This window comes from Polyodon spathula, chromosome 2 (genome assembly GCF_017654505.1).
Source record: "Polyodon spathula isolate WHYD16114869_AA chromosome 2, ASM1765450v1, whole genome shotgun sequence".
Lineage (NCBI taxonomy): Eukaryota > Metazoa > Chordata > Actinopteri > Acipenseriformes > Polyodontidae > Polyodon > Polyodon spathula.
The window spans coordinates 37,842,575-37,866,604 of record NC_054535.1 but is presented as its reverse complement, the minus strand read 5'-3'; the positions used below and the strand labels follow the sequence as shown (position 1 = coordinate 37,866,604).

At 34.7% G+C, this 24,030-nt stretch overlaps 1 protein-coding gene across 1 annotated transcript; it reads right to left on the bottom strand.

Annotated features, from left to right (window-relative positions):
- Positions 1-1,479: 1,479 nt before the first annotated feature.
- Positions 1,480-4,577, bottom strand: LOC121327930 (doublesex- and mab-3-related transcription factor A1-like). The gene is made up of 2 exons (XM_041272290.1): positions 3,971-4,577; positions 1,480-2,724 (listed from the first exon to the last, which is right to left on the bottom strand). Exons 1-2 carry the CDS (start codon positions 4,473-4,475, stop codon positions 1,868-1,870), a joined length of 1,362 nt encoding a protein of 453 aa, XP_041128224.1. The 5' UTR covers positions 4,476-4,577; the 3' UTR covers positions 1,480-1,867.
- Between the last annotated feature and the right edge of the window lie 19,453 nt (positions 4,578-24,030).

The following is a 24,030-nucleotide window of genomic DNA, read 5'->3' as shown; positions in this document are numbered from 1 at the left end:
TATTATTATTATTATTATTATTAATAATAATAATAATAAGTATTATATTATAATTATTATTATAATACAATAATAATACTGTTATAGTTATTATCGGAACCGTTACTGATCGGAATAATGTGATATTATTATTATTATTATTATTATTATTATTATTATTATTATTATTATTATTGTATTTGTACAATTTGTATAGCTTCATACTGTTAAAGCGAATTGCCCTTTTCTTTGCACTTGATTCAGCAGCTCAATATATTTGAGAATAACAGCAGCCCAATATAATTGAGGATAACAGCAGCTCAATATATTTGAGGATAACAGCAGTTCAATATATTTTCATCTGCACCCTGCACTTTCATAAACCCTAAAATTAAGTTTCATCAATGGTTGTGCATTTATTAGAAAATATAAACATTTAAAAATATATTACTTAAAATGCTGTACTACAGCACGTACAAAAACAGATTTTGTAGTGTATTCAAGACTGCGTAGGAAAAAAGACATTAAAAGTATAGTTCTCTTTTAATTTTTTGTGATGAAAAAATAAAAAGTTTAGTAAAAAAAAATGAAAAAGAATCCCATAATGCTATGAAGCAATAAACACATTCTACCAATCGTTTTAAATGTTTTACATCATATGTGAAAAAGCGCTTGATTCGGACCTACTCTACCTGTTGAGAGGCTAGTAGATACCTACTGGCCCAGCCCTGTGTGATGATTTCTTTCTTTCTATCATGTTAAAATACTTGTATAAAATTATGAAACAACTCTGTTTTTTGTAAATTTAAGTTTGATATTTACGAAACTGAGATTAGGAGCCAACATTTTAAACATATCAAGTAGTTGTGTACCTTTTTAATATTGATGCGGATAATTTGCTGAAGACACAGGTATAGCTAAGGTAACATAAAGACAATATGTGTTTATTTACTTACAAAAGAAAGAAAAAGAAAGAAATAAGTCCATCATCGCACTGTTTATATATGATGATGGTGTTATAAATTGCATCATATGTGACATTCTAGAGATAATCCTGCAGATTCTATTGGAAAGATAGGGTGTCGTGAAAAAATCTTATTGTATTTCTTGAAATAAAATATTATAAAGGCCAAATAAAATTAGAAAAATATTAATTTTGCCACCAGGAATAAATTACTTTCTAAACTAGTAAACATATAGAAAAAACGTAGTTTGGCACAAAATAAAAATGTTTAGCAAAGGAAAATACATCTGTTACATGTTTTTGTAAACTATATTTTGGTCAGATCTAGGGTGAAATTTAGTATGCATGTGTGAAGTGGAGTAAAAGCTTTGGAAATTAAATTAGACTATTATTTTAATTTAGGCCTACCATATCCTGTAGACCTACAAACACAAAATAGAAGAAAAAAAAATCTCTAGAACATAGTGTTTTCCCTGTTACATTTTATTAAAGAACTATCAAATTTACAAAAACAATTTATATATACACATTTTAAAATGTACAAACACTGCAGTAGAAAAATAACATAAAAGGTGTAAAATGTTTAAGAAAGAGGCTATAGCTCAGCATGCATGCTTTATGCACGTTTACTGTTATTTCCACTCCTTGGCGAATAGCAAAGAGTGTTTATCAATGAAAAATCTTTAGTGCTTAATGCTTACTGAGCTCATTTATAGTAATAACCGTTAAAGACAGTTTCTCAAAATAAAATGTTATGATTATATATTTACAAGCAAAGCCAATTGAGTCTTGTGTGGTGCACCTTCACCATTATATAACTAAATACCCTGAACTGGAAGCTTTTTCAAAAACATCTAGCTGAACAGGTTGGCTAAAATATGACTGGCATAAGAGCATAACAGTAACAGTTAACGTGATCTCAAATCACTGGTTTTCTTGGTTTACTCTAGAGTAAAGTCCTGTATTGCATAAAGATTCTTTGTTCTGAAAATAGGAAAAGTCTCTTATCATTCCTGGAAACGAATAGTCCATTGGTGGGCGAAATTGCAATGCTGGCATGAGCCCCGGTGTTACATAGGGAGACATGAAACCTGTTATCCCCCTTCCAGATGCTGAATATGCAAGACGCAGCGGATTGAAGCTGAGTCTTGGGGTTAAACCGTAGATACTGGTGTCACTTCCAAGCGTGGTCGGGGTGGTTTGAAGGGGAGAGAAAGCTGACTTTGTGCCAAGCCCCATGCTAAGTCCTAAACCAACTCCAGGTAGTCCAAAACTTGAAGATCGTTGCAGACTACCAGGTTCAGAAATGGTGCTTTCGGTACCACTGGGGTTATCCTTATGCTCTTTTGAATTTAATACTTGTTCTATAGCCTGGACTATATCCCCCTTGCAATTCTGCACTACACAGTCCAACATATCACGTTTATGGTGAGGGAAGATTTTTGTCATGATGTCAGTGGGATCCCTCTGCCTCGAGGAAGACCCTGGAAGGCTGGACCTTGGGGATGGAAAGTCTTTTTGTCTTTCAGATTCACTGCCTGATTCCAGGTCTGAAGAAGACAGTGACCTTGGACTTCCACCTCGTTCAGAAAGTTGGTCTGATCCCGGTGACTGAATGTCAGCGTCATCCTCTGCCTTCTCTAAAGCAGAAGGTGATTTTTCTATGATAAGGCTTGGACTGGATGCCTTATCTAAAGTAGAGGGCATCTGACCTGGATGCGGGAAAAGCAAGGGGCGTCCCATGAACCCACTATAGAAGTCATATTTGTGTGTCTTCTCTTCTGAAAGAAAACATTCAATTTTTTTAAAATAATGTAATAATATATGAGTTGATTTATTACTTTGTTAATTTATTTAAGTGTAGGCCTATTTTTTTATTTATTTATTTTGTAAAAGGTTGGTATATCGACAATTAGGTTTACGCCTAACAATATAATTTATACACTAATATACAGCTGTGGCCAAAGGCTTAGCATCACCCTTTAAAATTAACTCATTTGTCTTCAAAAGTCGAATGAAACCTGCTGATTAATTTTACATTAACATATTGAATTACATACCATTTTGTAGTTGTCTGAATATTTGCAACATTTGAAAATCTAACATGAAATACTATACTACTATTGCGGCTTCCGGAAGACTTTTGCTATATCATTTTGCAGATTACATGATGTTAAATAAAATATCTAAATTATGTTCATATCATTTTTTTTTTTTTTTTTTTTTTTTTTTAATTAAAATAATAAACAAACAAACAAACCAAAAAAAAAAAAAAAAAATAGGTGATTCAAAGCTTTTGGCCATAGCTGTACATTTGCAAAGAAACAATTAAAATGTATAACATAAAAAGTGATGTTTTTTATTAAGAAAATTATATAGCCCGAATTAATTCATTCATTCATTCATTCATTAATTATAACTATTAAAATGGATAAACTATTATAGCAGTTTATTGTGCGATGTTGTATTCATTTTACATTTTAAAAAAGGTATAGGCCAATTATATTTCTTAAAGTTTTCGGTTACAAATTGAAATAAACAATTGTTATTTATTTCACAGATAAATTCTTTTTAGGGATTCTGCAGTAATGTTACTACAGCAACACAACACAGTTATCATATTTTGAATCTACAGATGTGGTACAAAACCTTGAGAAACTGTTAAGGTTTGTGAATAGCGGAGACTGATTGTAATCTAGCCCATAGCTGTCTGGTTCGACAATAAAAAAAAGATGATTTATTCCTGACACTGTTGAACCTATAAATGTTGGCAAAATCCAGATTATTATGAGTTTTGTTACCGGGACACCAGACATCGTGTTTTGTTTTCGTAAGGCAAAGCTTGTTTAATGGAATTAAATAGCCAACCCGTCTGGTTACAGTTTGGAAGTCAAGAAGCTGCTTGATGAGATTCTGGGATCAATAAGCTACTAACAACCAAACGAGCAAGATGGGCTGAATGGCCTCCTCTCGTTTGTAAACTTTCTTATGTTCTTAAAAAACAAACAAAAAAGTGCATAAACTAACCTCCTTTCTGGTCACCCATTCCAAAGACCTCGTAACAGGGTGTTATTGGTGTCGCAATGCCTGGCCCTCTGGTCACTCCTGTAGCCGCTGATACAGCCAGTCCCTGCTCGCTACTTCCAGCTGCAGGGTACATAAACTGCAGGTCTCGGGCCTCGCTCTCCTCCTGCGCCTGCTGTCTCCGCAGAGCCACCTGTGCTGCCATCACCCTCTGTCTCTCGGCAATCAGGGTGCACTTCCCGCACACGCAGTCCCTCCAGCGACAGAAGCGCTTATGGCCCTTCAGAGCTGAAACCACTCCGTGGTTTCTACACCTGGCACACTTCGGGGTACGGGGGTAGCCCCGCTCCAGGGAAGGGTTGCAGGCAGTAGCCGCTGCAGCTCGGAGGAAAAGTGGCGGTGGTCGCAGCAAAGAAGAAGACATCTGCAACCCAGAAACCGAGAGAGATAAGGGGGAATGTCCCGGCAAGGAAGACGGTAAAAGGGGTCTGGTACTTGTTGCATCCATTGCTAGATGCTTGTTGATTATGGTAGTCGACCTTTTTAAAATCCCAAATCCGAAGAACTATTAAAAGACAGCAAAGTATGGCATTTGACTGTGCACATCTGCTGCGGAGTATGGGTAATAAATCTCTCCTCTCACTCTTTTAAGTTGCCTCTCTTATAGGTGGGTACCGTGAACAATGTAAATTCAAAACCCTGGCTGAGAAGGATTTGCAGCAATAGGATAATACACGCCCCTTGACGGATTCTATGTTTAAATACAAGCAACTAGTGAGTATTGCACATATTAAAATGAGTAGACAAACTGGCAAACAGGTTCTTGGGATTCTAAACACACCCTTTTAGGGTCTTTTATGTAAACCACAAGCTCCAGCTCAAATGCTTCAGTTTCCCAAAGGCGTTATCTTTCTAATGTGACACACCTTTAATTCCTCTCTTGCGCGACTGGGTCTGTTACTGTAAAATCTTCAAAGATCAAACCCTCTTTATTACAGCTTCACTGTAAAGTATTTCAAATTATTACCATTGTAGACTTCACTAAAGCTTAACAATACAATTAGGCTACACAGTAATTTGGATTTAGGCTTTGGACTTTGGAACTAAAATGTGATCGTTTCCTTGTGTTTCTGTATTGTGCACATGCTAAACACGATTTATTTGAGGCTCTAAATCTATTAAAAAATTACAAAGCTTAAACGGTTAACAGGTTATTATCCTATCCTGATTATTTTCTCCAACATCGTTTGAAAGAACACTTGTGGCAGATTTGTCTATCACAGCTAGTTGCCAAGTTATTTCAGTAGCCTACATGATATATTCAAGAAAACCACAGGCAACATATTCCCTAAATAAAGGCACATAATGCGCTTTAATTCTAACTTCAGATAGTCCTTCGCCTTTTGAATAGATACAAGTCTCTATTATTTTTTATTTATTTATTTATTTGTTTATTTATTTTTTTAATACCGGATTACTATATACTTCCGAAATTGTTACACAATAAAGGCATATATGGAAAATGTCTATGAAAGTGTTTATTCTTGATGGGAAATATAATGCAGTATTAGGGATTGCTACACAGGTTTACAACGATGTTTGTTGTATTTATGTTTTTATTTATGTTTGAAGGCAATGAAAATACAAAGTGTTAAGTTTATAAAATGTAACATAAAAATTGTTTATCTTGCTTAATACCATCATTACAAACGTTTGAACAATATACACAATTATAACATATGCCCACTATATAATAATAATAATAATAATAATAATAATAATAATAATAATAATAATAATAATAATAATAATAACGTCAAATGATGTAATTAGTAATTTGGAGGAATAGACAAATCGTGTAATATGTTTTATAATCAAAATTGTTAATTATTAATTGTAAGTTTGTGCTTTAAACTAATCTTTTCTATTAAAATAAATACATTTATGATGTTGCTGTGTTTGATTTGTACATCCATCTGTATTTCTTTGTGCTGCCTTTATTTTACAGACTTTAAAAGTATTTGATATTGTGTGTGTATTAAAATGTAGTTTTCAGTTATCATTCTGGGAAATAAAAATAATCAAGAGCTGATAAAAGTACGTGGTTAGCAAAATAATGCTAGGACTCCTAATAGAGACATAGTCTCTGTTTTTACAATATGGTAACTTATAATGCTGTTTCACAATGGTAACATTAGACTAGCTATATATATATATATATATATATATATATATATATATATATATATATATATATATATATATATATATATAGTACATGCCGCTTATTAAGATCGTCTCGGTTACCAGCAAAAATGTGTCATTAACCAAAAGTTGCCAATAAGCGAAAAGCCTCAGTTTTCTACTGTATTTATATAGAACAGCGATATATACTTTGGTTGTACAAATATCGCACTGAAATACATGTGTTTTAAATGTTACTGTTAAAAATGAACATGAGAAGCACGAAGTACCGAACGTAGAACTGTTTACGACAAGCTTATGCAAAACAAACAAAAAAAGGGAGTGTGCTTAAATAGTGCTACACAACGATGTACTACAATTACCTTACAATGAGTAAAGCAAACATAAAAATATGTGTTACACTTCCAAACAAATCTAAAGAGCACACTTTTAGAACAAGAAATTGTCCAACGTTGTCTGCTTTTTACAATGTACCACTTCCCGCTGTAAATCTATCTCAACTTTACGTGCAGGTTCGTAGTTTCAAAGCCACGATTCTGCCTCAGTCCGCCAGAAATACGCAGTTGCAAAGTTAGTGTGTTATAAAAGCTGCAAGAAGTATGTGCATAAATAATGCAAGTGTGCTCTGTAGCACTGGCAACTAGTAATAAAGTTGTCAGTAAGCGGCGTCCAGTTGCTAATATCAGAATTCCATTAACAATTAAAGTCCGTGGGACAGGATTGGATCCTGGGAAAATGTTTTTAATAACCGAAAGTTATTCTTATCAGGGTTGCTAATAACCAGCATCTACTATATATATATAGCAACTCAAAAGTACAATCCTGAAATGGTTGAAAATACAGTAGCCTACATTACATGAAAAGCTACTTTAAATTAGTATAATAAAATAATACAATTAATTATCTGTCAATGTTTTATTAAGACAGCGTCATGATAATTTATAAACGTCATGATAATCTTTCACAGGTGCATTTTTTATGATGGTTTGTTTGCTGGTTGTATTTCCACAAATAACTAAAAGTTGCATGAGTGTACAAAGATAAAGGTGCGTGAGTGTGTCTCTTTTGTGTATTTTGCGTTTTAAAGTAAGTACAGTTTTATAATTAAACAGTGGTAAGATATGTCACTGTTAATATGAATGGACTATACCTCATTGTTTTCTATTGAATTTAATGTCATACAATGTTAACCTTTTAAGTGGTAGTCTTACCTGTTTCTATCTTTGTGGATTGCAACATGCATTGGTTTACTTGTATTAATACCCAACCAACACTACCACTTTCTTTATTTCATAATGCATGCCATTATCAACAAGGACTTGGGTTTGTCGAGGGGTCCTTTCTTAAAGATAGCTTTCTTTTTATGTTGTTCCATTGTTATTTCAGAGTTAGTTCACTGATTCCTGCTACATATGGTTTATGAGTCAGTTGCTTTCTTTGGTGTTTTCTATTTGGCTGATTACAGGGGCTGAATGCATTTCCGATGACCCATCCAATTAATGTAATCCACTAGGCTTTATTCACGTTCTGTAGAGTACTGTACAGTTCCCATTTCAATAGTTTACTGCTGACATATCTTCATTACACGTTCTACCAGACTTCATTACAGATGTTAGGTGTCCGGGTCATAGGAGACAAACCATAGGTGCTAGTCTCTGTTTGTTCTGTGCCATCTGGTTGCCTTATGGTAATATGTGACATTTTTATTAATGCTGGAAGTGGGAGTCTTTGTGTAATACAAGCTTTATATTACAACTAAAGCAAGGTCTAGTAAAATGGTTTCTCTGGTTGTAAATTGAATATTAAAGTAGACAAAGATAATTTAGACAGCAAATGTGTCAAAGAGAATATATACTATATAATACAATGTACTATTGAAGTTATGATTAAAATACTGGTTTTCCATTTGTCCAATTTACATTTAATACTCTGATATACAATTTAAATGTCATGTAGTTGTATTCTACTGCATACTGTACATACTGAATGTTCTATCCTACATTGTTTATAGTATTGCACAAGGTATATTGGGGAAAAAAAGCATGTAGAATAACACCTTTTAACAAATCTCCAATCCAAACCAAACAAACCGTTTTCATGTGGGTTCTAATGTGTGGTACTCCAGAATGATACTGGCAAAACTAAATTTTTTCTTTTAGTCAGTTGAAATGTTAAGGACAGTATAATACAGCAGTGGAGATATACAGAAAACTACTCTCAATCTATGCAGGTTATAAGTGCATAACCAGCTTTATATGTAGTATCCCTGCTCTTCCAGGATCATATTGTGTGTGCACTTAAAACATTCTGAAATCCGAGTTTGGATAAGGCCCATTATCCATGTAGATGTCCATGTCCATGTAGAACCAGCAATTATTTACTATATATATATATATATATATATATATATATATATATATATATATATATATATATATATATATATATATATAAACATTGTGATAATTATTTTTTTTAAAAAAGAAAATTCCTTTTTTTAAAGAGAGAAGTGGCTTGATTAAGGCCTCTTCAGATTTTGAAATTTTTGCATATTACAAAGCAGGAAGCAACAGGTGATTGTTGAAGTGCTTTTAATGAGTGTTCATTTCTTCATACAAGAAACATGCGCTATATAACAACAATATAGAGTGAGATAATATTGTATGTGATATATCACTACTGTTAGTCCACAGACATAATATTAAGACATAAATATGTTTTCTTGGGAGTCATAAGCACCTGGGTTATAATGATAATCATTGTAACTGAAGTGTTCTTGGCATTTGATCAAAAGGGCTTTTACAATGTAATGTATAGTGAATGAACATATGCTGCAAATAATAGCCACAAAGGACAAGTTGTTAATATAATACTATTGAGGGCCACCATGTAATAAAAGCTGACAAATTTGCCTTTGCATACAGACATAATTAGCTGTAGCATGTCATGACTGGCCAATAGCTAATAACTAGATAGCTTTGATTTTCTTTTTAGTAGTTGAAGCACAATGGTACAAATAAATTTTTCAGCATACAGTATGCCAGAGCTTTTCTTAACAGAACAGAATGTTTGCTTTTCAAGTTTACACTTGGATTATAGTAATTGAAAAGACTAATTTTAATTCAACAACACTTTGGTGTTACTTATCAGTATGTGAATGACTGTATAACATATAACAACTTTGGCAAATAGCACCAACTTTTCTATATCAGCATGCAGTAAGTGTTGACAAGTTCTGGAAAAAAGCAATGAACAAAAGGTTTTTACAAATCCGTCAACAGGTACATGCATTTCAGTATAGATTTCCATTCTTAACTGCAGTACCAAAAAAAAAACAAAAAATTAAACAAAAAGCACTGTAGGAGGATGTTTGAATAATACTGTAATTCTAATAATAATAATAATAATAATAATAATAATAATAATAAAATACTATTATATTAATATTAAGTAAAACATTTTGACAAACTGTAAATGTTAATTACTTTATTATTATTATTATATTATTATTATTATTATTATTATTATTATTATTAATAATAAAACCACACTTAAAGCAGGGATTCAATCAGGGGTGAGTTTATGTTTATGAATCAGTGAAAGTTTCACGCTGTATTGCTCACTGTACACAAAACTGATCGTTTTGTGCTGTGCGGAAAAAAAAAAAAAAAACTCCCTTTCGCAGTGTTTTTTGCAATACCAAGCAATCCCAAATTTCCACCGACTGCATCAGCAGCACTGGTATACTGTATACTGTAGTGCTCTATTAAAATAAACAGGTTCACAAAGGCAGTATTTATCCAAACTGTTTATTGTGAACACAAGTAAAATAAATAAAATTAAAAGGACTGCTGTCAGCCACTGATCACGGCAAAGAAATAATAATAATAAAATAATAGTCTATTCTCAGTCTCTCACTTGCTCTCTGCTTCACAGTGCTGTTTCAAAATGATTATGCCAGAGAATACGTTCTTGTGTGAGTATACATTTATATTAAACATGTTTATAAGCTGCAGATTTTTTTTTTTCAAAATAGGCAGTGTTAATCATGGGTATGTCAAACTGTATAACAGAGCAAGTGTAGTAATAAGATAGGCCTTTAACAAAATAGTCTGCTGAGGCTGTCGTTAGTTTAGACTTGACTGTAGAAAGCATTCAATGACTCCTATTTATCGACAGCATTTTGAGGTTGATGCTCAGGACCAATGAAAACTTTATACTAATTAGGTAATCGTTAGCCTTTCTCTCAATTCGTTAAAAACATGCCTTCTAGACGAAGGTCGATGGGGCTTAATAAACTATTTGAATGATCTCTTATGAATAGCAACTACTGTTAAATAGGCGGCTGTGGACGAAATTCGATCACGTACTCCTGTTTTCTTATTTCGACAGGCGTTAACTCTTTATGAATAGACACCTATATGTTTTTAGAACAGATTTTTCCATCGTCCTTCCTATTAATAACCAGTTATATGTTGATAATTCCCACTGGGGACTAGGTAATTCTGGCACTGTTGTACTATCATCCAATTACGAGTACAACAACTCTGCATGCCCATCTGTCAACAAACACCATTCATTATATCACTTTATACAAGAAAGGCACTTTCAATCACACATTTACTTTATTTCAACTGGGTACCATTTCACAAAACAGATTTCATTTTTGTTCATGCTTGCAAACATTGCAGACAAACAAACAAACACCCACCCATGCACACTCAGGACACACTCACAGAGTGCGCTTTTATCCTCCAGATACAATATGCTTTTATTTTCTAATTGCTTTGAACAGCTGCCTAAAGCATGAGGGTTTAAAATGTGCTACAAGAGACTCAGGTCTTATGCTGTTTTACTTGAACCTCATTGGACAGTAAATTAATATGTTTTGGGTTTTTTTGTGTTTGTTTTTAACATAGTGCATTAATGACCATAGTACAGCAAGTAAGCCTTTGATGCAGCTCCAAGAAAGACAAGTAAATTCAAGTATAAATGTCAAGGAAGGCACCATATACTGCCACCACAGTGAGACAAAAATGAAGGCTATGCCAGTGATTTGTATAAAGCCCTAAGAAAGCACAAACATTAGCAGACGAAGCATTATAATTATAGCAGAATGGATCTGGAACAATGGTAAAGGGGTTCTGATATGCATACGCTCAAATAGAAATGATACCATGTTACTGTGCTGAAATAGACATAGTGTGTCAAAATGTTAACATTCTATCAATGGACCATACCACAGTAGCTGACTTTGTTCTATCATTGCTCTGTTATTACATAATTATTGCGTTACTATTGAGGATCATTTGGTAGGAGTTGGTCACTTAGGCATGGAGTAAATCAGACTTGTGGCTTCTGTCTCTAAATGATAATGGTCTGTAACATTTTCACTTCAAAATGAGGATTGTTCTGTTTTTTGCAGTTGGTCCGTTACCAACATACTTTCAACAAATATGACATGTGTGATTACCATAACTTTTTATAGCTTTTTTATACCAAGTTAATGGTATTCTGTATTTCTTTTTGTCTTTTATTACAACAAAACAAATCTTGCATGCCATGGATAGAATAATATGTAGTATTCCAGTCAGCTCTACAGAGGCTCGCTCTTTAATGAACATGCTTAATGTTTTTGACATTAAACTACACCCTTGCTGGTTTAACAGGTCCCCAAATGAAGCACATTTGTTTTAATAAACTCCATCCTTTGATAAACTAGACATCTTTGCCATGACTTATAGACATGATTCTAAATAAGCACTACTGGCAGAAGTACCCAGAGAATGCCACCTAAATATGACTCAGGAGACAAAGCTGATCTTTTTGTTGGGGCAAATTCTCAAGTTACTAATTAGCGAGAACAGTATATTACCCCTTACTTCTATGCACAGTTCCTCTTTTTTATTTAAAAGTTAATCTGTCTGATCTACTTATTTTATTTACCCACTATAGTCTTCCTGTCTGTCTTTGGATGTATTTTAAAGTTAGTGGCCTTCTGTTGTAATATATATATTTCAATATTCATATTTCTTTTATTGCATTTTTGTTAAATTATTTCACTGGGCACCTACAACAGCTTGAGAGTAAAGAAAGGCATTGAGGAGGGGCAGCGAGCTTGACGCATGTGAGTGCTTGAGTAACAATAGTGTTACAGATAGGACAGGCTGGACAGATCCCTGTGCTCAAAAGACAATCAGGCAGCATCCTCTGCCTGCTGAGCGGTTTGAGACGAGTAAGGGCCAGGACAAGACATACAAACAAGACACTCTGAACTCTCATCGAGGAGGATGAGAGACAGAACATACAAAAGACGACGCTGTCAAGTCCAGGTCAGGTCAGGCAGCATCCTCTAGCTGCTGTGCGACAAGGAAAATGAGACAGGACAAAAGGACAAATCCCAATCACTACTCAGGCAGCATCGACTGGCAGCTGGGTGGCGTGGAGAGTTAGGGAAAAAGTGTCTTGGGTCTGTATATGAGAAATGAAGGAAGTGACTAGAAGTTAGCTGCCCCTGCCTCACCTGGATGCGATTTAGCCAGCTGATCACTTCCCCCAGGAGGAGCATGGCTGAGGAAAGCTAGATTGAATGGCATAGAGAAATTAGGTAAACAGAAAAAAAACACAGTGAGAACGCTCTGTACGGCATCCCCAGAATTACGCCTAAAGGCTAACATGTAAAAAAAATAATAATAATAATTAAAAAAAATAAATAAATTCCAGTTATGGGAATTTGACATATATAACATGTAATACACATCTTTTAATATTGGTACAGTTGTTATTTCTGATAAGAAACGTATCTGATGTCAACTAATGATTAAAGTTTAATGTACATAATGTGGTTTCATAAATCATTAATTATTTATTAAAACATATTCCTTATGTTGTTTGCAGTAGCAGCATCAGATAATACAGTATATTATTCACAGTGTTTCCACCTTACAAATGCACATTGTTAGTAATGCATGTACAGGAATCTGAATTCAATTTAGATTTAAAAAAAAAAAAAAAAAAAAAAACACAGAATAATGCCTGCTTGCTGTCACTTTTGTTATATAATATATGCTTTAAAACTGAAGACAGTGGGAAATGAATCCAAAACCATAATATTTGCAAAATCTTAATACAATGTGGTGCTTTCTGTGATGCACAATACTTTAGATGACAGAACGAGCATTTCATATAAAACGCAAATGTCAAAATAATTACTAGGTACATCAATTATTGCAAAGAGGATTGCTTTTTGCTCTGATTTACAGCTCTGTACTATGTAAGTGTTTACAATTCATACAGCTGCCTGAATCCACAGCAGGTCCTGACAACTGAACATTATCTTTGATATAAAGTGGGTTATATTTAGGGTTCTGTGTTTGCGGTTCATTCCGAATTTTACCGAAAAATTACAGGATGGATGTTGATTTTTCTGATTTATACCCAATTTTTCTCTATTACTCAATATTTCACCGGACTATTTTCTGGAAAATACAAAATATTTTGATTAAAATGCTGTTTTATTTTGAAATTGTAATAAGCAGACCTACACTGTATCCGAGGATACAGCAGATGTTTAGACATCAGAGGATCAAATAACATTCAAACATAGTGCTCTGTCACTTCACAAACACATTATCACCTGATTATGTTGGCCACTCAAAAGTCTGATTATTGTGGCAATTGCTGGGCATAATAACTACTAGCTTAATCAAAAACTAAATTGAAATACATGCACAAAAATATAATATTTTTAGTGGATGAGGAATGGGGAGAAAAAATAAATCAGTTTATGAATATTAAAAAAAAAATGAATGTTTCGAAGTATACAAAAAGCAAAAATAGCATATGAGGCAGAGGATGCACAGTGCTGCAATTACTGCTGCATTGAGGTGCATGTTTGCGCTGACAATAAAAGTACATACTGAAAAATAAGCGACACATTAAATTAAAACAAGAAAGTGAACTGAGAGGCAAGCAATCCATTTATGCAGCTTTTGCACACACTTTAAGAAAAAGAGCGCAGAATGACTGTGTTAATGAGTTTGTCAGAGCGCTGTGCTTTGCTGGACAGCCACTGTTTATTGCAGAGGGGTATGTATTGGTGACTTTGTGCAGCAGTACTGTCTGGCCGTCCACTAAAATACTGCCTAATGCCGACAATCTTAATCGTAAATATTTGACTTAGTAGATAAACTTATATGGAATGCACTGATGTAAATGTCCAGTGTGATTTTTGATGCGTTTCCTGATGGCTTGCACCACCCAGTTCTGTCAATTTTCTTTTCTTTTTATGATGTCAAGGGGAATAAACCCGGCTTGTTTTGTTCTGTGTCATGTTCATACCTTCTGTAGATACTATTTCCATCAGCACAGCGATTGCCCAAACATTTGCAAAGTACCCGCTAACTTGGGAAAATGTGGCTTCGATTTGCACAGATTCTGCTCATCATACATGCCAGGGACATTATTAATCAGAAACCAGAACTGCTACGCTTCATATTCAAGATGTAAAGTGTGTATACTGAGATTTTTTTCCCCAATATTTCAATTAAAAACATTTTTTTTTTTTTGTATTGATTTTATTCCTATTTTAATATATGTAAAATAAACTCCCAGGTTTTTTTTTTTGAAAAGATAAAAGCTGAAAACGCGGAACACTAGTTATTTATTAGATTTGGATAGTTGAGAGCTCGAGGATTTGTATATAAATATAAAAATATAAAGAATATTAATAGTGGGCCATGTTGGGGATTATTATGGAGGCTCTCACTGCTTTTTTAATCTAAATTGGATTCTACCCTTAACCCATAGTCTACACAAATACCTTTTCTGAGGTGCAAAACCATTGCTGCCCTAGGGATTGCATTTGATTGTGAATGCTACTGAATAATTGATGAAGTTTACGTTGGCAGTAGTGCTTGTTTGTACCTTATGATCTCCTATGTTTCCATACTGATCCTAATGACTAGAGTGTCCCAAAGGTTAGAAGTAGTTCAGTGGAAGCATTCTGTCATGACCAACAGGGTATTTTGCCCAGAGGTGCAGATTAGCAATAAAAAACATGTTATATCAGAAGTGTTAAGAAGGCAGTGTGATGAACTCATTTGCCTGCACAGTTGGATATTGGCCAACTGTTCACTAAAAAGAAAAAAAAAAGAGAGTCAGCCTATTACCATCTATATGTCTGGTAAATAAAATGTAATGAGAAGTCATACTCTGCTGGCTTGTTTAACACACCTGTATTTACACCAATAGGTATTTCAATAAAGATCTTGCCTGTAAAATATTTTACCTTTGTTCGAGTTTTTGCTCTTACATATTTTCTCTCTCACAAACCCTAACATGCTCTAATAAAAAACAGGGTCCTGGGTACCTTTTAATTACATAACTGACCCCAGGACAGTTTGGGACTAAGGCTGTGAAAAAGAAGAAGAAGATATACATACAGTACAGGACAGTGGCAAATAGTAACCTAGTAAACAAAATGGAATCATGATACACCCTTACAGAGGCCAGAAGTAAAATGATGGGAAGATGAAAAAAGTGTGTTTTAAGATATAACCACAAGCAGGTTCCATTGTGTAGATAGTACATGGTACAAATATTAAAAGCCAATGAAGGTACCTCTTTAAGGTGTAACATTGTTACATTTTTTAAACTTAAAAGACTGTACACACTGATAAAGGCAATTGTAAAAACATTTGTCTATTTGACTTTCTTATATGTTTTACCAGATACTGTTAATGTACATGCAAGCTTAAAGTACTCATTTCGGAAAACCTCAATTCCTTGAATTACCTTGACTAACACAGCATCTTATTATAATTAGAACATCTGAATGTATTTTTTTTTTCTTATTTTTATGGAAAAACATATGCCTATTGGCCTCTGTGGCCACTGTGGACTCAAGGTATGCTCTGTTTTATCTTTAGGTTAACTGTACACCTGTTAGATTGCAAATTCCCCTAGTATGCCAAAGCTGTGGCCCCATTAACCAACATACAAATCTGAAGCATTTTGGATCTACATGACTGCTTACTGAGGGGTTCAAAATTCAATAACTTTTTTGTGTGAAAAAATGTGTAATAAATATGATAATAGTACCACAACAATTTTGTATATAATATAAATAATTGATACCAGTTCACACTATATTATCATTCTGTAGTTTAAACTTATCTGTCCCTAAGCCACTCACATTTAATGTCAGAGGTGGGATTATGCCCCGTTGTGGCCCAGAGAATTACAGGGATCCAGGCAGGCAGGACCACTGATGACCATACTTCAAGTCCTTACAGAACAGGAGCAACGTGGGGAGTGGAGGGAGATCCAACGGCAACAATAGCTGGCCCAGTTCTTTGCTCAGCTGGTGGACAAGGTTGCTAAGCCAATGACAATGGAAAAGGCGGATGCCAGGGTTTTTGCTGTACAACTGAAGCTCCTCAAGATGACCCCAGAGGATGACCCAAAGACTTTCCTTATCACATTTGAGTATGAAGTGGCACGAACCGGGACACATCAGCAGGGATTGCCCCTCATGGAATGTGATGTTGCAGCTAGACCCAGGGCTCCCATAGCAGGTAAGACAGAGGGGATGTGTCGGGAGGGCCCTTATCTTATTGCAGTACAGATCAGAAAACCGAGCAACTATACTATAGATAAGCTCATGACCTGCCCTTTTCAGGACATCTAGGATGAGAAAAGACTTTGGAATGAATACATGTTCGGTTTTATTGGCCTGGAATTTATGGGGATGTGTGGAGAGCGGTTCAATCCACTCTGCTAGTCGCAGTTTCATCCGCTTTGCTAGTCCCACTGCACATACTTAGCACCCTATCGATACATCTTAACAGTGGCGGAGTATGCTACTTGATATCTTGAAGCGGCCCCATTACATTTTATTAGTGCACCCCTGGTCACAAAATAATTGGTGCAGTTGTTCTCTCGAGCAGGAATTCCTAAGGAAATTATAAATGAGCAGGGCACCAATTTTATGTTGGGCTGTATTCAACAGCTTTATAAATTACTACAAATTTGCTCAATCCGAACATCAGTTTATCATCCTCAAACTAAAGGCTTGGTCAATCGCTTTAATCAGACCCTAACACAGATGCTGTGCCGATTTGTAGATAAAGAAAAAAAGAATTAGGCAAAGTTACTTCCCTATTTTCTCTTTGTGTTTCATGTGGTGCCCCAGTCCTCAACTAGATTTGACCAGTCTGAGTTATTGTATGGCTGATAGCAATGGGGCATCCTTGATCTGATCGAGATTGGGAAGAACAGCAATGAAAATCCAACACTGGCACATGAAAATCTAAAATCGGCACAGCAGAAGCAAGAAAAAATATAACAAAAACCAAGAATTCTGAACTTTCAGCCAAGAGACAAGGCGCTATTGCATCTTCCCTCATCAGAATCTAAACTGTTTGCTAAGTGGCAAGGACCCTTTGAGGTTATTCAGCAAATTGGTACGTTGTAAGATCCAGCAGCCGTAAATAAACCCAAATTTACCATGTCAATCTCCTCAAACCGTGGAAAGAATGGAAGGTCTTGTTTATATCCCCAGCACGGTTGAGGTTCTGATGAAACAATTAACTGATTGGGAAATGGGAGGAAATGAGAGTTAATGAGAATGTTTAATGATATTTTTTCTAATGTGCCCAGTAAAATATGTCTCAGTAAACATGTTATTATCTCTCAGCTGGGACCTAGGGTTTAGGAGTGACCATATCCTATTATGGAAAATTGAAGCTGTGCGGAAAGAGGTGAGGAGCATGTTGTAACTTGGAGTCATCGAGCAGTCACAGAGTGAGTGGTGTAGTCTGATTGTGCTCGTGCCCAAACTGAACGGGACCATTCATTTCTTTGTTGACTTGTGCAAGGTTATTGCTGCCTCCAAGTTCGATGCATATCGCATGCACCAGTTAGGCCGACTGGGACGACAATGGCTTATTTCAACTTTGGCTCTGACGAAAGGATACGGGCAGATGCCCTTGATCTGAGCCTTTCACAAGAACACTGTCTTCTCTACTCCAGAAGGTGTCGTCTAGTTCCACACTATGCCATTTGGATTACATGGGGCCATGGCCACCTTTCAGCAATTGATGGATAAAATGCTTCAACCACATATATTGATAATGTGATTATTCATAGCTGTACCTGGAAAGAGCATATTATTAGATTATCAGCCATCATTCAGTTGTTGAGGGAGGCCATGCTCACAGTCAATATGACAAAGTACACAATTGGATGAGAGAAAAAAAACAACTAATATTTAGGTTTTGTTATGGTCAATGGATGTGAGAAGTCATTCACCTCTAAAATCCAGACTTTATTGGATGCTCTGGTTCCAGCAACCAAAGCCCAAGTGAAGTCACTGTTGGGATTAGCTGGTTATTACTGTTGTTTTTTTCCTGACTTTTTCCACCATTGGTCACTATCAGAGTACTTGCACGAGTATGACTTCACCAAGTAAGAGTCCACCCTACTACAAATATTGAAATAAAAGAAATTATGTAAACTTAAGGTAAATTATTTGTGAATATGGCCTTTCATTACCAGAATGGCTTGAACTTCACCATAAATCTGCTGGACAAATGACCCACTGCCTGCCAAACCTCCACATCATTTGGGATCCTTGAATTTCTGTATTTCATCCCTCCATCTTGATTTATGCCTTGCTCTATTTCTCTACCCATCACTTTGTCAACATTCTGTAAATGGCCCTTTCCATATGATGCATGCTTCTCTTTTAATGCAACTGGCCCATTACAATATATTTAAAAATCTAAGTTTTTCCACATACAACAAAAATAATTCAAGTCATAGATATTTTTTTTAAATGAGAAAGAGCCCAGGTACAATGGAAGTGCAATACAATTTATGACACAATGAAAATTAGTCTAAACAAAAGTCCTAAGCTTAGATTAAAGCATAAACATGTGCATGAATGATAAAGAAGTGGCTTCATCGATTGTGAAGGGGAATTCAGCTTAGCATCTGTACTGCACACTTTATGGAGGCATATTTCCTTATAATTATTTTCTTTGATTCCGAGAAGTGAAACACTTTGTGGGTGAGGAGCAAAGCACCAGTATGAAAAGCAAAAATTTGTGAAACATTTATTATTTTACAATTTTGAACAAAAACTGATCAAATATAAAACTGTACATTTCATTCTTTGTTAAGTTTTATTATTCTATTTTAGAATAAATAGTGCACCAGTTAATGCAAAAGTAGGCAGGTGACATAGGGGACATATTATTATTACACTGCAAAATAATTATGTTATACATTGCACTATAATACATGCTGACTTTTCTGTTACAATTCTAATATCTAAGAAAGTATAAGTTCAACCATATATTCACAGTATTAAGAATGACTGGAAATATAAGGAAATGCTAAATCACATCCATCTCTGAAATTCAAGATGTTGGCATATCAACGAAGGAACCAAAAATGTCATATTCCTTTGTTAGTGTTGCCTGTTTTTTGTTTTTCATCCATTTATTTAGATTATTTTATAAGATAAAATACTTGATATAAACTTGATTAGACTCATAAGCACAATACTTTAGGAGGGCATTAGGAGATTTACAATTCAAGAGAGAGGGTTGCCATCAAAACGACAAGGTTGTAAAAAGAAAGGGGCCTCACGTCAAAATCTAAGACTCTTTGAATCAAGTTCACTAGATTTGTTTGTAAAACACTGTCATTTATTTCTATTTCATCAAGCTGGGTAAAGTCTTTATACAGTTGTTTGTTCTTTCAGCACCTGACTATTTCCCCTAAGTAATACAGCAAAACAAATATGGTTAATAAACAATAGTGATGACTTTTAATAAAATGTTTAAATGGTTTTAGTACAATGCAGCTTATAAACCAAAGGAAGGAATGCATTGTTTATTTGTTGTTCACACCAGGATAAAGTGTTAAGAGTAAACACATTATTCCGAGTTTATTTATAAATGTAATATGAGCAAATCAGATACAGTAGACTCTGGCTAAGCAAATACCCCTATGCATTTATTACTTATGTCAAGATGCATGTGCATCAACATATGAAATTAACAGAATAAGTAAGAGAAAAATAATAGGGAAGTGTATGTTAATAAACTATAATAATAAACTAGCCTTAATAAAACAACTGACAAACTAAATTAACAAAGCACCCCTAAATATGGTAGAATGGAGCAGTGGCTCCAGATTACTCTGAAAAGATTGAATAAACCATTTGAATTTGAGTTTGATGATGATGAATTATCAGGTTGCAAAACAGTAAATCGGTTAGCAACGAATCACTATCGGTTTCAAAAAGGTGTTCTTTTAAGCGGAGTTCCTGTTCCTTTGGGCGGAGTATTCACAATGGAAAAATTCCATTTCACCACAAGGTTGTTCCCTAAGCCGAAGTGTTCTCTTAGGAGGTGTTCCTATACATGGAGACAACTGTACATTTTAATGACATGCCAAACTATATTAAACAATATTAATAACAATTACACAGAATCATATTTCATTTTATTTTATTTTTTTGTCTAAAAAAGTTTGCGACCTGCATATTCATTTAAACATTTTATTTTACTGTGCTGTAGTCCTACATCTCCAGTCGGTAAATATGATGGATTATTTTGTATTTTAGAATTTCCAAGTAAGTAGATAATTAAAATAAATAGCTGCATTTCTCATCCGCAGACAACTTAAAGGCAGGGCCGCAACTCTGGAAATACAATAGTCAATTAGACTACAAAATAGTTATTTTAAACATCAGAATCCCTATTATGTTGCAATTACCCATAAAACTTCAGGAACACTAAATGCATTTTTTTGTGCACCACACAATGGTCTTAGGGCAGTGTACCTTACTGTTCAAACATCTGCTTATACTACAGACGCATTTTGGCAGAATTTTCTTTTACCAGCTATTATTTGCTGCCACTCAGGCATAGGGAGTCTAAGTAAGGGACCCTGATGGATGGCACTCAGCAAACAAGACCACCAATAGAGCAGTGTGTGTACATTCCACTATCGCAGTCTACAAGCTCCACAGCCTAACAACTCTGGCTCTCTTTTCCGAATGTCAACATGCACTTGGGAAAATAATTCCGAGCACTCAAAGATGGCAATTTTACTCTGCAATGGATGAGAAGGATCGTCTCAGCTTCATGTATCAGAGGTTGTTCTGGGTCAGCCACTGGGACTGTAACATACTGAAATGGGACATTGAATAGGGCCATTGCTGATAGTTTTCTCCTCAGCTTACCTTGGATAAAAATCAAAAGGAAGATTCCTGACCAAGGTACTCATTTTACAGTAAAACCAAATCTTTAAGAATGTAAGCAATAACCTATGACAGGGTGTGTAGCATAGTTACTCCATGCCCACAATACAGCCTTCAAGCAGCCGAGGGAAGGCAGTAAGACTTGTTTTACCGCAACCAAATATTGTTATTTTAAAAATAGATCTGCTATCAGCTAATAGTGACAACATATTTTGTTCAGCAAATATGATAGTGGAAGAGCGGGGATAGTACAGAGGTATATTTGTGCCACATACAGTATAAAGCTGGTTATGTACTGATAGCCTATGTACAGCTATATGGCTAAAAGTTTTGCATCCCCCTTTAGAATGAACTAATTTTGCTTCATAAAGTCAAATGAAACCTGCTGAATAATGTTACATTAACATATTGAATTGCATACAGCATTGTAGTTTGCCATAAACCTGGCACATATTTTAAAATGTGACATTTCGGACTCTAACATGAAATACTGTACTACTAGTAAGGCTTACTACAATGCTGTATGCAATTCAATATGTTAACGTAACATAATTCAGCAGGTTTCATTTGACTTTATGAAGCAAAATTAGTTTTATTCTCTGTAAATACAAATCTGCCTTTGTCAATGTCCTTTAGTCCAGTGTGTTACCGAGTGTCTTAGGGAAAGGGCACACATGCTCTGTATATCCCTACATTTTAAATACATGTCCACTATTTTTTACAGTAAAAAAAAATAGTGATATTCAAATACCCAAACAAAAAACAAAAAAAATCGTAGCTAGTACCATCGAGTCATCGTTTATCATAACTAAATAACTTATAATTATAAAATGTTACAATACTCAGAGTAAAACATATTAACATAAAATGTATTGTAAGTAATAACACACGTGCCATATAATATTAGAATAGATATATATATAGAATATATATCATATATATATATATATATAGATATGGGAGTGGGACCCTGGTACGTATTCTGCTGTGTGCTGTCTTTTTTTGTTTGGTTTAAAAGCAGTAGCGCAGAGCCTAGAATTATCTGTAGCTAGTATATCACTTTTCCTTCTTATTCTCTGACCATTGTTAAAGATGCAAATGGCTGGGGTTCCTCAGTTAATTTCCCAGTAAGTGCATCTGTGACAAGCTGAATGTTTATCTGTATTGCCATCCCATATAAATACTGCATCCTAATGTATAGGACACTTAGAACCTGCGGAGTACAGAGGTGGCTAACCTATATTGTGTCACTGCAGGGCATATGTTGATCCATGCAGTAAAGCATTGTGGAATCACAGTAAAGCACAGGGAAGCATGGCAAATCATAGAGAGGTACCGAATGGTAGAGCATTATAAAAAAAAAAAAAAAAAAAATGTTGCCAAAATTGTTAGGGAATATGACAAGAACAGGCGCTTGAAAGTGTTTCATTTAATTGAACTCTGCTGCAGTGTTTATAATACATGAAAAAGCTCCTTAGTTTGGAAGATAAACATTTCAAAAAATGTATGTTTGCCTCCCAGAATAAGAAAATGTATAGTTTAACTCAAATACATAATATAAGTTACTGCTTGTTCTAGATAATTATTTGCAGTCATTTCTTTGCATACTGTTTTACGAGTTATTTCTGAAAACCTTAACAATCATTCAAAGCTCATAAATAAACCTGTTGTCAAACTGCCAGAAATCTATAAGGCCCATGCTTATTTTTAGTTCAGACACATGCAGACAAATAGGTACACAGACAAACAACTTGAGAAATCCCCACAGTACAATTGCTTCTGAACAGAAGTATTGTTATGATAAGAATGTTCTTCTGTTTTTAAGCAGAGATAGGATCTCCTGCTCTCGGATTTACTAATGTGTTTTCAGGGACATGTAACTGATTCCAAATATCTTTGTGAGTTTCACTCAGTGGCAGTGAGGTAAATGAAGCATGCATGGAATTGCTAGCTTTATCTGATCTGCTGTTTTATGTAAACATGCACTTAGCAAGTACTTCTTACAGATCGGCAGTTTTAGGGTTATAAAATGGACTTGCTAGGATAACCACTAAGATACTGAAATAAATGAATAAGTGTTTAAGAAAACTACACATTTGTTTCTGCACTAACAGGCACAGTTTACACCTTTTCATTGAGTATAACTAATATGCAGTATAATGGAGTTTCCATTTTATTTTTGAACTCGGGTCTCTAAAACTAGGGCAACTTTATGATGTGTTTTTTGACAATGTCTGTTATAAGAAACATTTTATATTGTTGGTTTTTATTTATTTTTTTGTTATGGGAAACAATTCATCTCAGTGTGACTCTTACGAATACAAACTATGAGGCGCCACTGTTGTTTGCTTAGCTTTTAGCAACAGACCTTTTCTTTAAAAAAAGATTGACTCATCGTTTTAGTTTGTATGCACAAAGAATCCCTGAAAGTATACAATGGTCTTTGAAAATCTATGCCTCTCCTTTAATTGTAATTCATTGACACAAATGTCTTCCAGAAAATAAACTTGTGTTGCTTGTCATTTTATTGTTAACTTAGTTATTCACTTTAGACCAATATTTTCAATAAAACTGAATGCTA